At 36.6% G+C, this 24,353-nt stretch overlaps 1 protein-coding gene across 3 annotated transcripts in view; it reads left to right on the top strand.

The window, feature by feature from the left end:
* Positions 1 to 24,353, top strand: part of TBCK (TBC1 domain containing kinase) — a 100,641-nt gene that overhangs the window by 15,022 nt on the left and 61,266 nt on the right. For all 3 annotated transcript variants that reach the window (XM_039381503.1, XM_039381505.1, XM_039381504.1), the window contains 9 exons: positions 13,899 to 14,013; positions 15,514 to 15,587; positions 16,546 to 16,687; positions 17,202 to 17,262; positions 18,583 to 18,644; positions 19,253 to 19,314; positions 20,031 to 20,179; positions 21,124 to 21,262; positions 22,690 to 22,789. In XM_039381503.1, the coding sequence (XP_039237437.1) occupies positions 13,899 to 14,013; positions 15,514 to 15,587; positions 16,546 to 16,687; positions 17,202 to 17,262; positions 18,583 to 18,644; positions 19,253 to 19,314; positions 20,031 to 20,179; positions 21,124 to 21,262; positions 22,690 to 22,789 (904 nt within the window). The remainder of the gene's footprint in view (positions 1 to 13,898; positions 14,014 to 15,513; positions 15,588 to 16,545; positions 16,688 to 17,201; positions 17,263 to 18,582; positions 18,645 to 19,252; positions 19,315 to 20,030; positions 20,180 to 21,123; positions 21,263 to 22,689; positions 22,790 to 24,353) is intronic.

The raw sequence follows: 24,353 nt of genomic DNA on the forward strand, positions 1-24,353 counted from the left end.
GATGCTTCTATGTAACCACTCACCAGCCCTTGCAAAGTGTGGTCTCTTGTGCTCCCAGCATGGCTTGTTTTGTGTTTTGCCAGTCATACTTCCTATGTATTTGGGAGTATGTCCTGCATATTTACAGTGTGTTGTTTCCATGCCCTTTCCTCAGGCAACTTTTGTTGTGTGGATTTCTCCTACATGCAACTATAGTCATCTCTATTTCCCCCTTTGGTGGTGACATTTCTCATATCACATTTAATATTAATTGTATACTGATGGATAAATTTCTGCTTTGTAGTCAGGCATCTGCTTTGGCTACACGTAAGTTTATGGTTACCTCTCCAGATAGGTGTTTCCTCCCTTTTGTGATGACGTGTACTAGTTTATAGATCAAAGTGATGCACTTCCTAATGGCTTTTAGAATGTTAGTTGTTAGCTATGAAATTCCTAAAGCACCATTGCTTATTGGCCTAGTTGCAAAGTCTCTTTGATCACTTGCATTTGCAGACTGTTCTTCTCTCAGAACTTTCCTTTCTGTTTCACTTTTAAGTAGTGTCTGTACCATTGATACAGGGATACAGATTTTTTTGAGCTAAACACTAAAATGTACCTAGGTAGGTTTTTAACCTTAGATATTTAGATTTTTTTAAAAATTACATAATAGCCAAGTTGTTTGTTAAAATAATACTGTTGCAAAGTCTACTGATCTACAGAAAATTCCTGGCTTTAGGACAAGATCTGTGCAGTGTTGCAAGGTTTGTTTATAGCTTAAAAAATTCTGTTGCAAATTTATGAAATGGGGGGAAGGGGTTTAATTAGGAATGTGTCTTGTTACTAATGCCTTATCTTCCTATAGAGGTGCCTGCAAGAATTAATAACAAAAAGTCAGTCCTGTCTGACTGCAAGGACAGCATTATTTATTGTTAGCCAGTCACGATTTCTAGAGTTGTGAGTTCAGTTCATACTGCCACACAGCTGCAACAATGTTAACTGCATTAATAACTACACTTCATTCTCAGCTTTTCTTTTAAAACTTTTCATTGATCAGGTTATTAATGAGGTTTTATTTTCTAGTGATTCTGAAACCTCATTTTTCTTCTGCTCTTGTAAGCAGATCTTGTAAGATCATAAACAGTTGGTACAAGTCGATTTCAGCTGTTTTGCTGTTGTGGCATTTACAAAAATAATAATACTCTGTCTTTGCTTTTCTTTATAGGGAAAAAAACATTTAGCACTGTGAAACCATGTTACAATCTTCTCTATTTTGTGCATAGCATGTTCTTGAAAGGAGAGAAGCTAATATGCAAACAAATTGGCTTAAGGAAAAAATATGGATTAATTTTTTTATAAGAATTACTTTTGTGGATATTCCCCAATTCATTTTCAATGCATACATTTGTTATAAAACCAAGAACTATATACTGTAGGAATGAAAGCCTCGGTTGAAATACTCAACCAAAAGCACTGTTTACAAATAAAATATGTATAGCTTTTCCCTGTTGTGAAAAATGTAGCTTTAAGCAAAAACTTTTTAGAAAGCTTCTTCTCAGTAATGATATATCAAATTCCTCTGCTTGCAGTAGAAGTTGAAGTGTGTCAAGACATCTAGTCTTGTTATGGCATGGTTGCAGAGTTTTTCCTAAGAGCAAGTGTAGATTATGGCCCACTCCCCATCAGAATTAAAACTTCAAAATGCTACTGTTCTGGTGATTGTTTCTGAAGAAGTATTGCTATGACACTGATCTTTGTAGCAGATAATCCTCAGCTTTGGTAAAATCACGGTTGTCTTTATAAAGTAGATATAAGGTTACACCTTCCAGTTTATGAGTTCTGTCTGGATAAAGACAGCAGTGACAAGAGGAAATCCTTCTGTCATCCTATTGAGCAAAGCCTGAATTGTATAGCAGTTCGGGTTGAAAAGAGGCTACTTTAGTATCTGAAAATAATGTACCTTGAGCATATGAACATTTGTTTTATGAAGAAGTGCTTCAAACATAGACTGTAAGGTGGCCCACTGTTTTTTCATGTGTATATGGCTGTGTATTACAAAAATGTTTTCCTTCTGGCCTTGGTGTGTAGAAGAAAGCTGCACTAAGTTAACTGTAGCATAGTTAGGCAGTTTTGTTAATATTCCAGCCCACTTCCTTTTTTTCCTGGCAAAGACCATGCTAGAAAACTCTGTGCAACTCTTTCTTAATGGGAAGGGGCAGAAAAGCAGTGATGAAATTAATAAACAGTATCCTGTTAGCAAACCTTCGAAAAACAGTAATTTGGAGTGGCTAATGCGAAGACTACTGACTTGCTGACTTGACAGAATTGCTGCTGAACAAGCATATGGCAATGTCTGTTTTAAGGGTAGTATTTAAAGCTTTGAATAACTTTTGGATGTTTATTGGGTGCATTAATGACACAGGATGGACAGTTTTGGTTAATTACTGTAACTTTTGATAACTCTGTAGGTTCCATTAGAAATTAATGCCTGGACATCGAACACAGTTTTTGTTTCTCAGTGTGGATTCATTAAAGGTATCATCTGATTATAAACAAGGAGATTGGAAATCATATTTTTAAATTCTCTCTAGTGAATGATAGTGATGACTATAAAAGATTATTTTGTTATGTCCTTCCCTTTGAAAGAGCACTTTTGACGTGCTCGAGGTCAACATAGTGTTTTATAACTGACATTAGGTCAACACTTAGACTTAAAAATTGTACTTTAAAAAAAAGCTTACATTACATTAAGGAATTGATAATACGTATTATAACATAAGCTTTTTTAAAGTGTAATTTTTTCCTTCAATCATTTATATATTTTTGATGGAAAAATATGGAAGAATGGTGTTCTGTAAACTTGGTCTAATTGAAGTTGTAATTTTATGTTACTAAAAGACTAAAAAATCTGTAGTGGAAAAGGAGAATAATGGGCCAAATTATGTTCTGTTAGGTAAGTGCTGGGTAGATAATCCCCAGCTCAGAATAGAATTTTTATGTAGAGAGTGCATTGACTGATACCTGGATTTTATAGTCTTAACATGCCAACTTCAGCCATTGGAAACAGTGTCTTCAGAGTGTGCAAAGCAGAGCTTCCCCTTTTAATAGTTTGTTGAAGCGATGTTGTGTGCTGGTTTAAAGGTAAACCAGCAGGGGAAATGAACCCAACTCAAAAGAGAGATTATAAATCAGAATAACAATTTAATAAAATAATACAATAAATACAATTATACAGACAAACAATAGGTTTTAACCCAAATGTATAACACAGCACCCTGGGGCATGAACAGAGTGGTGTTCGTTGGGCCCCCTGAGTCCAAAGTAAAAGGAGAGGGGAAAAAACCCTGTTGGTGAGAGTAGTGTTGCAGTCTGGTCGAGAGTGGTGGTTGCAGTCTGGTTGAAAAGTGGTGATCTCAGTCTGGTTGAGAGTGGTGGTCACAGTTCTTCTCTGGATCCCAGGAGTGGTTAAAAAAGTCCCAAGACTCCAAGATTATATATATCCTCCGGTTCAGGGAGGAATGCCCAGTACTTCCCTCAGGGCAGGGAGTTCCACAATGGGCGTGAGGACAGGAACATTCTCCTATCTCACAGGCCTCTTAACACCCAGTTTATAGCCTGAGGAGTCAGGCTGCTCTGGGCAGATTGTGTAAATGGTCTACTGATAACAGTTTCTGGGAATTGGCATGGAAGGCTATAGAATACAGTTTTGGGTTACACCCATACAGTGATGAACTGGTCCCAGCTGTTCTAACTAGGACATGTTGCAAAGATTTTTTCCAGTAAAATAACTGTGCTCTCAGATAGGAAGGTACTCCAGATCTCCACAGCCTTCTGGCTGTATGGAAGTAGCTAAACATGTGTTGACCGAATCTTTACTTTGCTGGTGTAAAAATAATACCAAAACAAGAAGAATAATTCTTGGTCTCCATCTTTGCTATTTATGTTCTTCAGAGGTTTTCTTGAAGGAAAGGGAAATAGATTTCCTCAACTTCAGCTTTCCTACATTACAAAAATCTCAAATCTATCAAGTTGTGCATCAGCAAAATTTCTCATCTGTGTGGTGCTACAATGAGCTGGGTGAAGAGTAGCTGGCTGAGTGTACTAGGGTGAATTTATGCTGATACTTTTGGTCTGTGTTTGGCCCCAGACACCTGCAGTAGTTTATATTCTCCCTGCCAAGTTCACTGATAAAACAGTGAATTCGTCCTTGGAGGGAGAACTTCTGTATAAACTGTTTTAATTTGTGTTCTGCGATTGGCTAATTGTCCGCCAAGGGCATTTGAAGGAGAAAGTGATGAGGAGGGGAGGAAGGCTCGACCCCTGACTCAATTAGAAAAGACCCCCAAGGCATACTGCGTGTGCGTTAGGGGATTTCCGAAGTTCTCATGCATGCGCAGAAGAGATGCACTTACCTAACCGAGAGGTGGGGCTGAGGGCCTCGGGCTGGGCAGTGCTGGCCACACCTGGGAGATTGGGGTCACTCAGTTAATTGTATAAAAGTAGATAGTGCTTTCTTGGAAGCTGCTAACTTCACACCAAGGACAATGTTGCCTTTTGGCAGGGACGCCTGCCAGTTTGTGAACTCACTGACTCTCCAAGGATGCAGCTTCTGCTATGGGTAATTATAGGCATGCTAGGTCGGTAAGATAACTTTATGGGCAACAGCTGGGTAACTGGGGAGGTTGTGCTGGGGGCTTATTTCTTTCCTCCTTCCTCCGTTTTGGGTTTGTTTGTTTTGTTGGCCACCTCTTGGTAATAAATATTGGGTTTTGTTAAGCTTTTAGCGGTGTCATGGTTTCAAGTTTCAGTATGTCTCAAACCCTTCCCTAATACACTGAGAAATAATGAAAATGTTTTGTGGAGCACCTTGCTTTGGTGCTTGATACACACTTTCACAAGTCTCTATAACCACCTTTTATACTGCCCTATACACTGAAAGGATGTGCTATCCCTAGTGAATTACAGGGATCACATGGACTTTGAAATGTATGGTATTCTTCCTCTGAACTTTATTTTTCTGCAAAGTCAGTGTTGCCAACTCTTGCCAATGTATTGTAACTATCATTTTCTGGTTTGTAAAATGATAGCTTAGTACAGTTTTTCACTTAGATGTGATTACTTCACAATATTTTCTTCATTTTGGAAAGAAAAATTTTACTAATGTAGCTGTAACCATGAGCTTTTGTAATCCTTCGCATGTCTTCCTCGTAGTAGTAGTAGGACTATTCTTTTTGAAGTAAGCCTCATGAATGTGTGGACCTGCTGGCTTCTCTCTATTATTTATTTATTAGTCATTCTGAATCAAGCATCTACCTTTTCTAATGGTTCCCACTGTATGAAGTTGTTGGGTTTATTTTCATAACAAAGGTTATGATGAAAAATCCAAACCTCTGATTTTGTTTTACCCTCAACTCTCCAAACTGAGATGTGATCTTTGCTAAATCTATTACTTTTTTGGTCGTATATTTGTAGCAAGGTTTGCTTGCTACAAAAGTCACTTGCGGAATTGTTATAAACTTAGGTGTCTTTAAAAGCACAGAAGTCACTTTTCCTTCAATGATTGAGTGGTTTAAGACTGGCAATACTACTAGTTGTACCATTTACTGCATAGTAAACGTTTCATGTCAAGGGCTCTATGCTTTAGAGATACCCTATGCCTGGAAGTTTAGATACCCTGTGGCTGGAAGTTTAGATACCCTATGCCTGGAAGTTTAGATACCCTGTGGCTGGAAGTTTAGATACCCTATGCCTGGAAGTTTAGATACCCTATGCCCGGAAGTTTAGATACCCTATGCCTGGAAGTTTAGATGCTGGTGCATTCACATACAAAGGAATGATGGTCCTTGCCTAGAACATGGTATTTGATGCCTGGTTTGGAACTGACTTAACAAAACACCCCCAAGCAGCTGAAGATCTGATTTAGTGCCTTTTATGGTAAAGGAAGAGTATCCTAGCTGCAGTTAATTCCCTTATCTCCTTTTTATATGTTATCTGATTGTTTTCCTGGGTCTGTCAGACTGAGATAGACTTTGTATGCGTTTGTTCAGATGGAGTCCAAAAGAGAACAAAATAAAGATTTTTTGGAGATCTGACTTCAATTGATCTTAATTCTACTCCTACATTTTATGAGTTGACTCCTTTTGGAGAAGGAGAGAAGAATGTGAGATGTGTTGTTTGCTTCACTGAAATGTTGGCAATGTGAGGTGTGGAAAAACATGTATATAATGCTATGGAAGTTAAGTTCTTTACTGTATATTTTGAGGTCATTGTCTTGTTTTTTCTTTCATTAGGTCTTGTTCTCCTGTTGTCACCTGTGCCTCTATTTCTATTGTGTTACTTATATCAGAATGTATAGTCAGTGAGAAGAATGCAGAGTCTCTGATCTGATTTTAAATGAGGGCTACTTTGCCTAATCTTTAGTGATTGAAATTTTGTTGATTTCATTGCACTTCTTGGTCCAATAAAGTATTCCTGTTATATCTTTTACATATGAGCCAGCTGAGCCTAAAATGCAAAAAAAAGACTTTTTTTTTAAAAGTTAATCAGGGGCAAGATTGAAAACTGGGAATATGGATGTGTCTTTCCTGTTCTGTGCATTAAACCAGATGGCACTAGAGATTTCATTAAAATTGTGCTTTATAAGGTGTGCTTGCTTTTCAAAAGGACTTTGTTCATTTGCTCCCCCATCTTTTTGGATGAATGCTGGATGTCCTAAAGGAATTCAAGGTGCAATGTATGAATTCTTTTGTTTTATGAGGAGCAGATACACTTAAATCATTCAGAGTGATAATGATCTGAAAAGTCACCTGTCTTTGTGTTCAATCTGCTCCATATATGAAGTTGTTCTTTATTTGTGCCTTTATGCATTGTTTTATGGACTTTTTTATCGTACATTACAAGTTGAGACCTTCATAAAAACATAACATCATCCGTGTTGCTTTTAAAGTCGTGCTTGCAGCTTAGAATTTTAAAAAAGGAATGAAAGGACTTTGAGTTTCCTCAGATGAGCAATACAAACTTGTTGAAGATATCCTGTGTGAAATAACTCTGTGCATGAGTTAGAGACTTCCTGAGGACTCTGTCTATAAAATTCTTTTTTTTTTTGATTTGTTCTCTGCTTGTTGCATTCCCTTCCAGTTCATTTCATTTTGATAATGTGAATGCATTTCCAAGTAAATTGGCAGTGTTTACAATCTCAGTCCCTAGTGCCATTTTTTAATCAAACACATAATAAAGTGCTAAATAAACCATTCCCACCTGCATCAAACTCTTTATGTTCTATATAGGGTATTTTGTAATTTATTTACCCAGGAAGACCCAATTTATCTGCACATCTGGTTTTCAACCCAGTTCTGCTTTTTATCCAGTTTTCCAGCTGGTTGATTGAGGCATAAGGAGGTCAGATGGCTTTCTTGAGGTCAGGGTAGTGATTGTCTCAGCTGGGATTATACCCAAACTTTATCCATTGCTGTAACCACTTGGCCACACCACTCCTAGCCAGTCTATCCACATTGTTGGCGGTAATGGAACTAACTGCAAATGTCATTTTCTTTGTTTTATAGTTTTGCTTGTATTGAAATATTGTCACTTTTATTAGTTCAGAAACATTACATCTGTTAACAACCTGGTTCCCTTCTACTTTGAACAGACAGTTTTTTGTGATGAATCTCCTTCCTGAATTCCAAATGGGTGTTTGTTTCGTGAGTTCTGGGGTAGTGATTGATGATGTTGCTGGTTTGTGTTGCTCTGGTGTGCTTCCTCAGGGCAGACCCTGTCTGACACTTCTCTTTGGAAGAGGAACCCATGTTTTTGCTCCTGTGTATCAATGCCATAAGCTTCATAAGACTCCTGGTTGCTGAGATTCAATTCCTCTAGAGTTTAATTGTTTATAGCAATATTACAATGTTAGAACAAGATGCACAGAGTTGATAAAGGACTTATTTAAGCATGCACTTCTCTGTATTTACCCATGGATTGTGAGTCTGAGGAAAGAGGAACTCAGAAATATGAATTCATCAGCATAATCTTATCCCATTTAGTCTTACTCTGTCTTCTTGAGAGAGGTCAAAATAGTTGTGGTTCCAGTTTTTATTATCAATTTCGTCTTTCCTTGAGTGGCCACTCCATTGAAGAAGCATGACTTAGTACTAATCCACATACGCATCTCTAGTACGTACAAAAATTACAGGACACCGTACAGTTAAGTAGATAATGAGTCTTGCTTTCTGATACCAGTCCTGTGTTGTTTTTGAATTCCAGTGGGGCCTCTGTTCACTTCACTAGATGAAACACTGTTATTGAAAATAGTCCATTAAGTGCTGATTGCGCTGTCAGTACTTTCCAGGCACAGCTTTCTTCCTTCTACGAGATGGATTAGGCACTCCATGTTGACTGATACAACATGATAGCATAAAAGGAAATGAAATTTACAACTGCCCCTAAGCACTTAAAAAACCACAGATGTATTTGTAACAGCCAGAAATATTTCTCCTTTCCCCATGATTTTGCTTCTGCCTCGACTTTGCTTCCAAGCCCCAGTGATTTTAATGCTCCTGTTCTGTTGTCCAGGTACATCAATGTGTTCTGATTTAACTGGTGCTTGTAACACCAAGATCATGGGTTTGATCTCTGTATGGACCATTCACTTAAGAGTTGGACTTGATGATCCTTGTGGATTCCTTCCAACTCAGAATGTGATTCTGATTTCAAGCTACATCTACCTTGGTCACAGTCATCAAGAGGATAGATGGCGTAGTCTAGGAGAAGGTAGGACTGGAGACAGTAAGCAAGCAGAAAGATCTTTTGAGATACCCAATTACTCTCATATTAAACTATTTTATTGCAGCACTGAGAAAGGATGGAGAAGATGTATTTCCAGTTAATGCTGTGAATGCACTTCTCTTAAGACAATGAATAGAGTGAATTTGTGTGCCAATTGGCATTGATTTTCTTTTAAACTGGAGGAAAAGAAACTTGTGTGAACTTGTAACTTCCACGATACTGATATGAATGCTGCAAATTTATCTCTTCATTGTTTCTTTTCTCACATTGGAATTCTTTTAATCAAACAGTTTAATAGGCCAAGCCTCCTGACCCCACCCATCTCCAATTTTCAACTGTATGATCTACAATCCTCTTGTTCTTAAGCATTCAAGATGTTGTGCATCAAGTAGTTTTCCCTTCAGCATTCTGTGGTGTATGTAGGGACTACTCTGCTGCTGGCTGTCAAATGCGTTTTTCCGAAATTGCTTTTCCTGCTCTGGAGTTAAGCAATGATAAAATAGCGAAGAGATTTTACCAACTGAATACTTGATAGCTGCGGATTTCCACTGCAACTAGTAAGTGATATTATTAGACATAATATCTAGGAGGCAAACTTTTTTCATCCAGAAGTGAGCTTGAATTAAAGAGTTTGGAAACCAGAAAATATCAAGGAATGTTTCATATATGCTTTCTTCTGTATTCCCTGTCTCCTAGACATCCACCTATTTTTTTTTTTAAAAAGGATAGTGGTCTCATATAATTTTTTGTCTGAGCTAGTATGACCATTTCTAGAATTTGGAAGTTTTTTTATTTGTAAATGTTTCCAACCTTTTTTGTTTGATGTGGTATTTATGTTGATATATGGTATGGGCAATTCTCTCTGTTTTTTCCAAGGTACTGCTCAGTCACTACTGGGTAAATATGATCACTCTTAGCTCTCCAATCCCCTGATTAATTTCAGGGCTTATTGTCTTCACTTGATTTCTGATAAATTCCTCTTTCCTAATTTCTCTGTTTATTAGTATCTGATCCTTTTGAGAAAGGTAAGACTCTTGGTATGCTAACTTCTTCTAGTACTTTTCCCTTCTTGTACTCATCCCTTTCACCCTAGCCCAGAAGCTGTTCTCAGTCAGATGAAAGAATGTCCTGGGTGCACTGAGAAGAATCTTTGCTTCCCCCCTCATCCTGCCCTGTCTGAATCCAAGAAGTGACAACAGTGTCATAAGCAATCAGATTATTTCATATGTGGGTTTGCAGAACCACAAGAGGGGTTGAAACTCTGCTAAAACATCTGTTTCCTGACAGGTTACGTTTATTATTCCTGAAGTAAACTTCCAGAAAATAACTTCGTGTCCTTAACAGTAAGAATTCAACAGACTGGAGATCAGGCTGACTGCTAAGTGGAAAAGTTGATGGTTTTTGTGAAGGCACAGTACGGCCACCTGTGTACTATTACATTGTGGAAATTAGTATTACATTTGTCTGGTATCACTTTTGTTATGACAAATTCTGGAGGTAATAAAACAATCCTCATTTTTGTGGGTTTTTAGGTCAACTTCCCTCTCTCTCTCCACCCATGAATGCCATGCATATGCCACTCTTAAGCATGCTGGGTTTTGTACTGTTGGCTGAACTTGCTCATATCAGCTTGTAGAGTTTTTTTTTTCCCCCCCTCATACTTACAGGACAAATTTCTGAGGGAGGAATTCAGTTATCCTTTGTACTTCCTTTTCTATGGTTTTATACATTCAAGTTATAGCCCCAAACCTGGTATTGGTTTTAATCCTTATATTGTTTTAAGTCTTGATTTCTAGTACGAAGGATCACAAAATGGCCCCTCTTCATGGTGATGTTTCTTCTTCTCCAAACCAGGAAAAAAGCAGGCAATGATTAAATCCAAGCAGTTTAATTTTATATCAGTGTACAGTCTTTTCATTTGAAGATAACCCCTTTTTAAAAGCCTAGCCAAGTAGGCTACAGCTGAGTAGATTTTGGTATCCAGACTGAGGATTAAAATGAAGCTGGTTCCTTGAACATTTGCTGGTAGTTGTAGCAAGATCATGCCTTGTCTTGTCTGTGAAGTGTTCCTTTTGCAGAGAACCTGCTGTTTCTTCTCTTGCTCCTCTTGGTGGAGAGGAAAATAACCTTAAACCAAGTTTGTTAGGAGAGCTAGGAAACTGCAGTGCATCTCACAGTTACATGCTTTTACTTACTGCCTCCTGCTATATTTGAGCAGTGGAATGATTTCCTTCACCATAATGTAAAGTCACAACTGTGATCATCAGCTGCTGAGATGAAGAGGGTATTTCATGCCACACAACTGTTGTCATGGCTCCCGTTAGGTCAGTGGTGTCGCATGGTTGGTGTCAAATCGGCCACGCTTGCATGTGGCTGCCTCTTCTCCTGTGTTTTTTTTAGTGCTTTTGCTGTAGGTTTTCCCTCTACCTCCTATTAAAGGAGGGTAGTGAAACCTCTGCAGTTCCAGAGGCCCAAAGAGCTAAACCACTCCCCTAGATCTGTCATGGTTCAGCACTAGCTAGTCGATTGAAAAACAGGCTTCCAGATAATCAGGGAAAAAGTTTCTGAATCTGCTCAAAGCTCACCACCAACATTGGATTTTACATGTCCTCCTCTTTTAGGACTGTGTTTTCTTTTTCTGTTTACATTGTGGGGTTTTTTAAATGTCAACTCAAGCTGAAGCCCGAAAGCAGCTTCATGAGTGCACCTTCTCCACTTGCAGAACGCCATTGGAAGGCTTGTGGTGTTGACAATGGCTGTACCTGAGACCCACTGAAGGAAGGAGAGAACCTTGGTACTCACCTGCAGCAAGGCTGGGAACATTTGCTGAACTTGGCCTTGGGGAGTTTAAAGGAGAGAGATCTCTTGTTATTGCTAACAGCAACAAGTTGTTAGGCCCTTTGCAATTAAGTGAAAATCTCATGTGTAATAACCACACAGTGTGTTTTCCCCAGTAAATAAGAACTACATATGTGCAGCACTATGAATAGCTTGTTATACAGAGTTCCTTGTCTCCTGGGGAGGTGGTGTGCGTGCTGAAGGACGAGGGTTAGGTTCTTGGCTGAACACTTCTGCCCGGCAGGGTGGCATCAAGAGTTTAAGAGCACTGAGAATTATATGCAGTGAAAAGTAATAATAATTTATGTGTTCGTGATCGTTGTAATGGCGTTGAAGGGTTTATCTTAAAGAGCAAAGAATCCCAAAGCAGTATTTTCACGTATTTGTCCGTGTTCTGGTTTTGTATGAACTGCAGAGGATGAAGAATAACTGGGTGGCTGAGGCCCCCTGGCGCCAGCAGAACACACTGCACTTCTCAGGCAAACGGCCCCAAATTGCACTTTGTATTTACTTTTATTTTTTTAATGCGTTATATTTATTTTTATTTTTTAATACAAAGAAACACTTCCTAGGCTAAAATATCTCATGATGTAATGATTTTTATATGCAATTGTTTCCTTACTGGAAACATGAATACTCTTTTCATTTATTTTTCATGTCTTGTTTTGCAAAGCTGTGCAGAAAATGAGAGAGGGGACTGTATTTGCAACAATTATCATTAATATTTGCATTACAAGCAAAAAAATATACAAGGAAACTGAAAACTTGTAAGCTACTTTTTTTTTTACCACAGTTATATCTCTGCCCAAGAATGACTGGGAGAAAAAACTACACAGCTAATGGTGTCTGATGCTGTGGTATAGTATTTAACTTGGAGGTGGGAGGAATGGGGAAAAAGAAGTGCTAGTGAAGGAGGAGCAAGATTGTTGTGGGATGTTGTTTTGTTTTTGTGGTTATTAGCCATGAGGTTTTGGTCAAATCACTAAGACCTCGAGAATCATTTTCAAATGCTATGATCTAAGATACAGTAGTATGGACAGATGTTAGAATAGATTCCCTTTGTGCTTGAATCATAGCATAAAAGTGTATGTTCACAACTAGTGTAAATTAGTACAGAGCTCTTCCAGGAAAAAGATTATCATCTAGAGAATAGCTCCATGTGGGGTAACTTAGTTGTGTCTCTTTTCAATACTTCTGTGTTGCACTAGTCTCAGAATTTCTTGGAAGTGTGACTTTTGTCAAAATCTAGGTATTTTCTCTTGGAACAAAGTTTTGTCACTCCATCGGGTATGAATAGCAGCTAATGAAGGTGTATAAATTAATTAATTTGGGTGTTTAGTCAGCTAGTTGGTTTGGCACTCTAAGTAGTCTATGATGCTCCTCATCATCTTGCTGTTGTACAAATTTTTAATAAGCAAGAGAAGGTGATGACATCCTCTAGAATGCTATTATATGTTACTCCTTAACGATGAAATAAAAAAAATAGAATGTAAAGCTAGGACTTTATAAGTAGATATGCTTTGCTTTTTGGACATTTTATAAACCAGTGCCTTCAGAGAAAAAGTTGCCAAACAGACCTGAAATGTCTGAGGGGGAGTAGGCAGAATGAGGAGAGTGAAAAATTAAAGGGAATCTCTCTGGATGACATGAGATCTGTGGCTTTTGTTCTTATTTTGGGTACACTTGGGAAGCCTGTTACTCATGGTCTTTGTATAAATTTCTGATCACTTGTTCACAGAAGCTCCTCTTTAAGTCTGTCAGTTCTTACAGTAGATAATAACTTTTGTTAAAATACACAGTCATGTCAAAATGTTCTGGGTGGTAAACCTCATTGTTTCTTTCCAAAGATGATGAGGTTGATACTTCCAATGTTGTAAAACAATATGTGCTGAAAATAAAGTTTTCTTACCTTTCTTTTGTTTCTTATTTCACATTTGGAGATGACTGAAGGCTGTAGGTGTGATCTAGGCAGGCCTCTATTTTCTAAATAAGTTCTAGTTAACATCTGAGTTTCAAAACCTCATTAGGTGAGGTACTGAATCATAGTTTCTATCACAGAGAGTACTTTCTACTTTGGCATCATTTTCTGCTGTTCTTAAGGACCAGTTCAGGATGAATCAAAACCCTAGATTTTGGGGAGTTGTATATAGCACTGAACATATCCTACTATATTCAATAGTGATTCCTTAAACTGTTCTGGAATTGTAAATGTCTCACTTGTGTTTGGAATAGTCATGGAAAACTATATTTTCACAGATGAAACGTTCACTTTAACATGTTGTTGGTTTTGTGCCTTTTTTCAGTTCTTCAAGGGTCTTATGCATAGCATATGAGGTTTTGCAAGGTTTGCAATATATGAATAAACATGGAATGGTCCACCGAGCACTCTCACCTTGCAACATTCTTTTGGATCGAAAGGTACAGCTACACGAATAAATCGATGGCTTTGTTTGCTAATAACAAGTAGCATTCTATGTTGTATATGGAGGCTGGGCAGTCACATATCTACTGATGGGGGGAATAAAACCTCTGTATCTGAAAAGGTGTTGGTTTTGTTTATTTGTTTTTAAACTACAGTTTTCCTCTATTTCTGAAATTTCAAATGTATTTCAGAACTTGTTTTTCTATTTTCACATTTTCCTTTATCTCAAACCACATTTTTTTTTCTCGCTTTTTTTCTGAAAGTGGTAACTTAAGTCTACTTGTCATCACTGTAATTAGTTACAAGACCTTCCTGGCTGTTTGAGTAGGAAAATACTTCCTATGGCTATTTCGATGTTAATAGTGTTTCATGGCGATATGATGCTTGACTTTTAAGATGTTAGCATATTTCTTTGTTCGTGTTAAATTATTCAAACTTAAGTATCTCTCAATTCTGTTAGACTATTGATTTGGCAATGTGGAATACTGGTTCTGCTCCTAAGAATTCAGAAAAATTAATAGCTACTGTTGTACTCAGAGCAGCTGCTTCATTTGAACAGACAGCTAAAGAGCTTAACCTTTCTGCATAACCCCTCTCTCCTTCCCCTTCTTGCTCAATTTAGATAGAATAACTAGATCCTCCCCTTGAAGGCAGAAAGAGAAGAGAGGACAAAGGAAATAAGAAACGTATTTTTTTTTATATGCTTGTAAACAAATGAAAATCATAATAATGCTCTAACATGCAAAAGTACTCTAGGATTTTAAGATATTCCTAAAATCAATAAAAGAACAAAAGAGGGCCGTGAGACCATAAACTTCTAAGCTCTCCCCTGCCCTTGGAGTAGCCTTCTCTGTTGCACCATCTGGAGGCTGGCTGAGTGTAATTCAAAATCCAGCAATAAATAAGACCTCAGTTTAACTTCTATGCAATTTTTTTGTTGTTTTGCTGTTTACTTCCTGCCTCCACAAATAAAAGCAAGCACCTGAAAAAGACTTTTTTTTAAATAGGACTTGATAGAGGTAGGGAGAGCAAGATAGTAATGAGTTGATGGAGGGACTGGACAAGCACAAGCAAGATTGGTTAAATGGAAGAGGTGAGGGAACAGTGCTCACATTTAGGAAGTTCTAGGAGTCAAACAGGATTTTAAACAGTTTACAAACAGGAAAAATGTTCAGTAGAATATTTAAACCCTTTTGATTTACCGAAGCTATACTGTAACTTAGAAAGGTCTGATGTTCTTGCGTGTGTTCAGAACAAAATGATTACTTAATGCTCTTGGGAAGTAAAAAACCTTAGAAATAAGGACCTTTGTAACTTGCAGTGAACTTTTGCATAACAGATGATGCAGAAATATGACAGTGACTTTTTCTAGAAATCTGTCCTCTGACAGCTAATGCAAATTGAAATAATTTTTGATCTTTTTTCTTTTAACGAAAATGCAGATTCTTGCAATGTCAGATTCTGCTGCTCTTAATAATTTATTTTTTCCTTTTCAGGGACATGTGAAGTTGGCTAAATTTGGACTCTACCATATGACAGCTCAAGGTGTTGATGTTGATTTTCCTATAGGGTAAGGATGTAGTTACACAATAAAAATATATCAGTTATATTTTTTCAGGAAATATGTTTTGAGCAATCATCTTTAAAAATGTGCTGTATGCGCAGGTTATAGTTTGTTATTTTAATGTATATCTGTTGCATACACCCCTTACACAGAAGCTTCTGATAATGTCATTTAAGAGGTGAAATGGATGAAAGACAGATAATGGGTACTATGCAAGCATCTTGCTGTAGCTATTTGTTGTCAGTCCCTGCTGCCTGGATTTGCCTTCCAATGCTAGTGGTTCCCTGTGACCTGGATTCCTAATTTCAAATTTAGGTAAATGCACAATCAATGCTTCATTATTGCACGCCACTGTAGGTTGTTTTGTCTCATTTATCATTTTGTGATTTATTTTCAAGTGATCCTACCGTCTGACCAAAATGGCATGCTTTATTGCAGTGGGTTTTTTGCCACTTTAAGTATTGTAACGAATTGTTGACAGAAAAAAAAAGTGATAGTATTATTTTAAAATTATCTAGAAGGTATCTAGCAGGTGAAATATGCCCTCAACATCTTTTGTTACTTTTTTTGCAAGTTCAAATGTTATTTAGTGGGAACACTATTGATGAAGAATACTGCCACCACTGCCAAATACGAGTCTAAGATAGACTAACTTAAAACACTAATGCTGAAACTCAATGTGCATTTTCTCTGAGATATGTAGACATACTATTTTGAAAGCTGCCATTTCCTCCCACAAAAAGACTGAGCTAGTGATTGAGATTTGACCTTTTATGTGGTAAACACTATATATTTTGCAATTAGAGTGAAACTTTGCTGTAATGTGTAGATTTTGGCTGAATAAAATAGAATGGTCTGCTTTGTATTCTAGTTTCTCAAAATGCAAAATTGTTCTGATTATATAATGGAAAGGCACACTTTTTGGACAGACAGGATGTTACTTAATGTTGCTGCATCTTTCTAGGTACCCATCATATCTGGCACCTGAAGTAATTGCACAGGGAATAGTCAAACCCAGTGATCATACTCAGTGTGAGAAGCCTCTGCCTTCTGGCCCTAAATCAGATCTGTGGTCTCTTGGTATAATATTATTTGAGCTTTGCGTGGTATGTAAGAGGATAATTCTCTTGATTTTAACTCTTTGGGAATAGTTTAACTAACTTGATTGGTATTGAGTATGGGATTAATGACACTTTGCCCATCGCCCAAGCACAAATATCAGAATATGTTAGCATTCCTTCCTGGACAGTATTGGTGGTTGTGCTAGTAGTAGGATGCATATTGGTGTGTAGGATGCTTGGTATGAGTGTATTGCTTGGATGAGTGTATGTGTTAACAATGAAGGATGGCTGCCTGTGGAGCCACAAGACCACAACTACCAGGCTGTTCCAATTGTGAGATATTATCAGTATTATATTTTTTCTTTCTGATGGCATGAAACTATTTCTGCTATAGTGGGGTAAATAACCCACTATATCTGTTCTTACAGATACTTTTGATACATCTAAAATTCACGTGTAAAAGCTTATTTCACTGTCGTTGTATATAGATGGGATACAATGTTATCTAAATATTTTCATGTAGTATTCTACTGTTGATTTGACTTTGTTATTTGTTTAGGGGAGAAAATTATTTCAGAGTTTGGAGATAGCAGAAAGATTGAAATTTATACTTATGTTAGGTAAGTAGCACAAAATGAATTTTTCAAATTTCCAAGCAGTTCTACAATTAGAGTTTTACAGACTAATCAGCTTATGATGCTCAGACCTACAGCAATTTACCTTTGTCATCTTTCATGTCCAGAATTAAATAGGCATTTGAAGCCTGGTTGGTTTTCTAGGGAAAGTACAGAGGTGGGTGCCAGGAAAAATAACCTTGGAAAAGCTGTGAGTATGTTAACATAAGGGCAAACTATTAAAAAAAAAACATGCTCAAGAATGGTGGTCATTTTCATCGTTATTTGTCGTTTTGTTTCAGGAGGTTTCTGAAATAGCTTAGGAATTGTATGATGCTAAAGAAAACTGTCCCTGCACTAGCAGTGCTTGTGTGGTAACTGCCCAGTAGGGAGAAGCAGGATTCAAATAGGAAAAGAGAAAAGAAAAGAGAGCTGAGAAGTGTTCTATTGGATCTGGGCTTGTTTCTGGCTTCACCTGCAAACTGTAAAACATTACTGTAGATGTGGAATTCTTGCTTAATGTAAATAAATATGGAACTGGGACTGGTTTTGTGTGGTTTAAAACTTGATTTCTGGTGGGGTTTATGTATAACCATGGGGAACGGAAGGGCATGAATTTGCAATTTGAGGCTTTAACAGTAAGTTATTATTATCCAGAGCAAATAGTAATATTGTTAAAGTTAATTACTATCAGGAGAAACATCTTTTTCCTTCAGCAGTTAGCGCTTAGGTGCTGAAATTCTGCCTGTTTTGGAGCTTTGTTAACAAAGCTTCCTGAAGCATTTCTGTCCCCTTCAAGTTGAATTCAAGTTGTGAGTAACCTTTATCCACTGCAAAACATTTAGGTCCTGACTCGGGAATTATTTACTCAATAATGTGATGAAAACAAGTTCTAAAATACCGCTTACCGATAACTTACCATTATCTGTAAGTAGCAAAAAAATGAAAAATTACTTCAAGATTCTATATGCAGGTACCTTTAAGGGATTTTTTTTCATTTTTTTCACTTTTTCAAGTGAAAAGACTATTTTAATTTATTTGACAGAGACTGACAATCTGGAGCTACTAAGCCTGCAAGAAGATTTTCACTGTTAGCTTAGAAGTGCTACTCAACTTTCCTTAGGCTTCAGTTTTCTGTCTACATAGATGATAATAACTTTCCTTTCTGATTTTGATAGTTCACTTTCAAGTGGTGTGGCAAGGTTAATAAAAAGCCAATATCAATAGTGGTTTTTATTGGATTGGAGGTTTATCTGATATCCTGTTTAATTGGTATCACTTTTTTCATAATCTTTAACTTTTTATTGTCCTGTTTGTTTTTCAAAGGCTGTGTAGATGATATTGTAACTGTATTGGCTGAAGAACATGGTTGTCTTGATATTATTAAGGTCTGTGAACCTGGTTTACTCTTTCATGCTGTCTTATCTAGAATACTTTACTATTGTTTATAATATTTCACATGTTTATTTTTTTAACTTATTTGGTCACTTATTGTATTGCAATATGATGAAAAATTTTGAAGTCTAAACTATTATCTAAGATCTTTTCAATAGCTAGTACTGATAATATTCTTTCCTAAAGTTGCTGTCAGTCTCAGTAAATGTTCTCGCCCACAAAAATAAGCACTAAATTTTGGTGTCTGCATATTTTCAGACATTATGTGAAAGGGTTCTGACTATTAGCAGAAGAAATTTCCCAAGTATTGCATTGTTTCAAGCTGGCTATAGAATATCTAAATTTAAAAATAAAAGTAAAAAGCTGCATACATTGCAAATTTCTCAGATTTTTTTCCCAAAATCAAATGTAGGATTGGGAGGTGAGAATAATTGCTTCCCCAGCATTTCAGTCTTACACAGCTAACCTCATATGTGTAGGTGTGAGATTTTATTGCTCTTGTTGGAATAGCCTGTATGTTAAAAGTTAAGCATGAGCCAAGTGGCTTGCTGAATTAAGACAGTCATAAACAGATCTCTTCCACATTTTTCTTACATTTCAGGACCATTCTGAAAATGTCATAGCTCTGCTGAAGAAATGCCTTACATTCCAGCCTTCTAAGAGGCAAGTATTCAGTCCAAGGGCGTAATACGACAAGTGGGTTACTATGAAATTAGAAGAAATGTTGCTGAATCATTTTTTTTTAAATATTGACGTTTGGACTACATATAAGAAATGCTCGGTTTTGTTGCTTTTCAGTGTTTAAAAGGAAAGAATTAGGGAGGGGACACAGAAATCAGAGGTGCAAAACCTTGAGATTGAATATGAGAATTTTGGGGGAAAAATATTCAGGCATTTGTAGTTCTAAGTTCACAGCTTTTACTGATTCTATGTCTGGAAGTTGATGGTGGTTGCCACAGCTCTATTGTAGCCAGAATAAGGGCTGCTTCAAATCTCTCCTTTCAAAGAAGTTTTCCACTATGTCAGTCCACTACAACTTCCTTCTGAAAATGGAAGTATGCTTTTGTTCTTTAATCAAGGCTTTACATTTGTATTTTACACATCCCTGCTTTGAGCAACTGAAGGGGAATTAATAAAATAGTTCATATTCACATTAAGTGAAGGTGGGATCTAAATTTGGGCTATAAACAGACTGCATGGTTTGTTTTGCTTCATGAATTGAAAAACATTAGTAGACAGTTCTGCTGTTAAGATTTCTGAAATCCAATATAATTTAAAATAACTTGCTAGTGTTTTTTACTGAGGATATTTCTCACTGAAATATAACATTTTTGGAAGCACTTTGCTGTAAGTATTTTATTCTCTTTTCTTAATTCAAGGCCAACTCCAGAGGAATTGCTGCATGACAGTTTGTTCAGGGAGGTATCCTCTCTATATCCTCCCTTCCACAAACCTGCTGGTCTGTTCTCATCTTCTCCAAGGTGTGCTAATTTAACGCTTCCTGAAGACATAAGTCAATTATGTAAAGGTAAAAGCAGGTGGTGGGATAAATGTCATAGGAGGGGGAAGGAAAATAAAATGTTATTGCGTTTTCTCTCCAAAAGTTTATTCAAAGAAACTATTAAATGTTACAACACTACATTAATGAAATAAGTTGTTTAATGGACAGAGGTATAGGCAGACATGTTTTGAGGGATGTATGCAAGTCAAAGGAGGACATGTTAATTTTGTGCTTTGACTTCAGAGAATAAATATTTAACATTAGTATTCAAGTCCAGTAGCAGTATCATCTTTTGCCTTTAGAGTTTGGACATGTGCATATACAAGGTAATTCTCTTCCACTAAATTCCGTTGTGGATTGATAGTTGGATTCTGCTGGATCATAGCATCAGATGATTTTTTGAAATATTGGAAAAAAAATCCTTGTGAAAGAGGTCACTTCCTAAGCTAAAAGATTATACTTCCAAGTTTTGAACTACAGTATGCTCAAAGTGTTACCACTCTCAAGTCCTCATTAACTTTTTCTTATGAACGTGGAGATGTTTAGAGAATCTCATTATACGTTTTTTGAAGACAAATATTTTATAACCTATTACAGTGAGTATGGTAGGTGAAGAGAGATTATAACTATTCAGTATGAATCACTTGTTTCTTATTTTAAGTCTTAATGCTGTGTTGTATACAAAACAGTGGTTTGTTTTGTTTAAAAACACACAGAAAGCGAAAGTCCACACTTCAGTGTATTTGTTTGAGTGTTTCAAGGCAAACTGTACAAATATTTGCTCTTTTTTTGACTTCTTTCCTTAATTTCCTAAAGGGCACTTGCAAAGAGGTCACTTTTCCTCAAATTTCACATTAAGATTAAGACCTTTCAAGCATATTTTTTTTTCAACAATACGTGTTTAGAGTTGTAAGAAGAAATACAGATACCTAAAAAGCTGTAATTTATTTTTATGTCATTTCTCACAATAGATGAAGATAATGATTACTTAGCAGAAAGATCAATTGAAGAGGTTTATTATCTCTGGTGTTTGGCTGGAGGAGACTTGGAGAAAGAACTTGTCAACAAGGAAATAATTCGATCAAAACCACCTGTCTGCACACTTCCCAAGTAAGGATGGAGAAGCACTTTGAGGAAAAGGAGGATGGGTGGATGGAGAAGGCTAGTAATTTTGAGAGAACATGTTTACTTTTAGCACCTGTATGTGTGCAAAATATTGAAAATGGCATTCTTGAACAACGGGAAATTGTCACTTCCCCTCTTACCCAACTTAAGGCATTATCTGAATGTCTTGTATCTGTCACCTACCTCATCGTCCTTTTGTTTTCTGAAATTTGAAAAGATGCAGGAAAAGTGCAGAATACTGAATTGGAAGTCCCTAAATTTTGTACACTTTCAAATCACATTAAGTTTTAGTAATAATGTCTCACTGTGCTTCAATGGCATCTTTGTAATTGTAATTTAATTTAATATGTAGTGCAGCAAATTCTCACATTCTGAATTCCCTCTCATAGAGCAGCAGTGCTGAATGGTCAATCCAGTTATTCAGCAAATTAGCTGATCAGTTTTTTTAAAAATGCTTAGTTTTATGACTTATAAGTCTGTAAAAGCATTTTAGTCATTACTACTTTTATCTTACTGCTACACGTGTTGCAATTTTATGTAGTAATTCATATTTTAATCTTATTATCTGATCTTAATAAACATAATTATGTGCTGATATATATCAATTTACTATTTTGCAGTTTAAACATGAAGTACGTGTACAGCCAAAATACAATATCTTTAAAAGAAAAAAAAGTGTGGAACTAGGTTTTAAGTGATATTTTAGTGTCAAAATTAGTGCGAGATTTTGAGGAATTGCATATTTCTTTGCCCATAGGTAAACACAGGTGCTTTTGAGTTATGAGGGACAAACATTATTCATCATTAAGGTGAAAGACTTGAAGATCAGGTGTTAATTTCAAAAAATGCAGTCTAACTCCATCTTCTAAGTGATACTGGTAATGATAGCTTAATTTCTGAAAATCAGTTTCATGTGGTCTGCTTTAAAAATAAAATAATCATAAAATAGAAAATTTGTGTATACTCTGTCTTGGATTCATTTGTATCCTTAGGTGGGCTTCAACAGAAAAGGTCTGGGTCAGACTTATGCTCAGGTTTTTTTTCATGATGGAAAATGGCTTTCATATGATAATATTTTATTTTTGCTTTTCACATTAAATAGCAGCTCTGATCGGTGACACATCAAGGAATAAAAGGGAGTATTAATCCCGTATCTCATTACTCTTCCTTTTGCGTGCAAACCAAAGTTATAGAAAACCTGAAATGTGTTTTACAACAAAAGCTGTCTGAATAATTTAAGGTGATTGTACATTCCCTTGATAGCAGATTTCATGCTATGCAGAGTCAATACACTATACTCTAAGAGCTAATACTTTGTTTTAAAGAGGAAACTGCTTGATGTAAGAAATTTTTTTTCCTAGCTCAAGTCCTGTGTTATAAAATGACCTAATTTTTTTTTCTTCTTTTTGAAGCTTTTTATTAGAAGATGGTGAGAGCTTTGGGCAAGGACGAGATAGAAGTTCCCTCCTAGATGACACAACTGTGACTTTGTCTCTGTGCCAGCTCCAAAATGTAAGAGTAATATTGTGCACTTTTTCTTACAACCTCACTGCAGAAACATTTGTTTAAAGGCAATATATATAAGGAGCTCCTGCTGCTGTTTCTGCAAACAGAAACGTTACTAATTCCAAGAGAACACTTCTTAGCGTCTGTGTCACATTATGATTTATGCTATTAAACTGCTTTGTCTGCAAAAACTTACTAGGTTTGATTTATCTTCTGTCCCTCCATCCCTTTCCTATATCCCTCCCTTTCTTTTTTTTGTTACCTTCTTTGTCCTGGTGTAGTGCAAATAGTTCTGTAGTACCTGATATTCTCCACAATTGCTAAAGTGACTGGATAGTGTGCTTTAATTGGTGTCTGTAGATGGCTTACATTATCCAAAAGAAAGATCAACTCACTTCAGTTTCAGCTCCTTAAAAACTTTGTACTTAAAGTTGGATACCAAGTTGCCAGTAGTTAATTACTAATCTTTGGAATATATAGCTATGAAACAGCTAGTTCAAAGGATCTCTTCAAAGCATTTTGCAGAAGTGCTGTCATGCAGTTTTCTTCCATCTTCAGTGGAAAACATCAGCATACGATAACTCATGACTTTTCTTGATGTAATGATGAGTTACAAGATTTACTCCATATATCACTGAAATGTTTTAATTTGCTCATATGTCTTTGCACATGTTTATTGCTCTAGAATTAGGAATTTATGCTGCAATAGCAAATGCAATTCTGTCACAGTTAAAAAAAAACCTTTCTGTATAATTACAGGGCTTGATACAGAAAGGAATGCAACCCCTGAAGTCTTGTTCTCTACCACCTTAATTTTGGGGGCAATGTGTCAAATACTGTGTAAATATATTTCTTCAGTAAAACTTTACACACAAATGCATGAAGACAGACCACAGAATTGGGATACTTTCTTTGCTTGGTTGATGGGGTTTGCATGTCAGGAGGGAGGTTAACAGTATGCAATAATTACTATAAAGTTGATGCACACTGCAGTTCCTACTGTTGTTCTTATGAAAGGTCAGCTTTTAAGGCTTTTTTTAAACTTTTTTATCTGAAATTTTGGATATTGCTGACTACTTCTATAAATACAGCAGAAAATAAGTATATACTGAAATTTCATTCTGAGGATGATGCAAGCCTGACCCTTGCACTATTAGTTGAAATAAATTTTTGAACTTACACAGTTCTTCAAACACCTTTTATAGAGCAGAGCATGATGCTTATAATCAAAAGAGGAGCAGTACTGAATGAACTGAGAATGAACTGTTCTGTCAGTCCCAGGAGGAACAGGCTGTGCAGTATGCCTTCAAGTTAAGGATGGAACTGCAAAACAGAGCACTGCAGGGAGCATGGTATTAAACATTAATCTTGATGCACCATAAGATATCTGAAAACTCCAGTGAAAAATCCAGGCACGTTTGTTCATCACCTTTCCTGAGAGTGTCCATATTTCCTAAAAGGAACTCAAGTTTGCATAACTCTTGAACTGATTAGAAACATAAAACCAAGTTGTGCAGTTGCTTTGCAGCTACTTGGATAGGAAGTCCATGAAGAAAGATTAGGAAAAGAG

This window comes from Pipra filicauda, unplaced genomic scaffold (genome assembly GCF_003945595.2).
Source record: "Pipra filicauda isolate LSUMZ 115617 unplaced genomic scaffold, ASM394559v2 scaffold228_size1260155_pilon, whole genome shotgun sequence".
Taxonomy (NCBI): Eukaryota; Metazoa; Chordata; class Aves; order Passeriformes; family Pipridae; genus Pipra; species Pipra filicauda.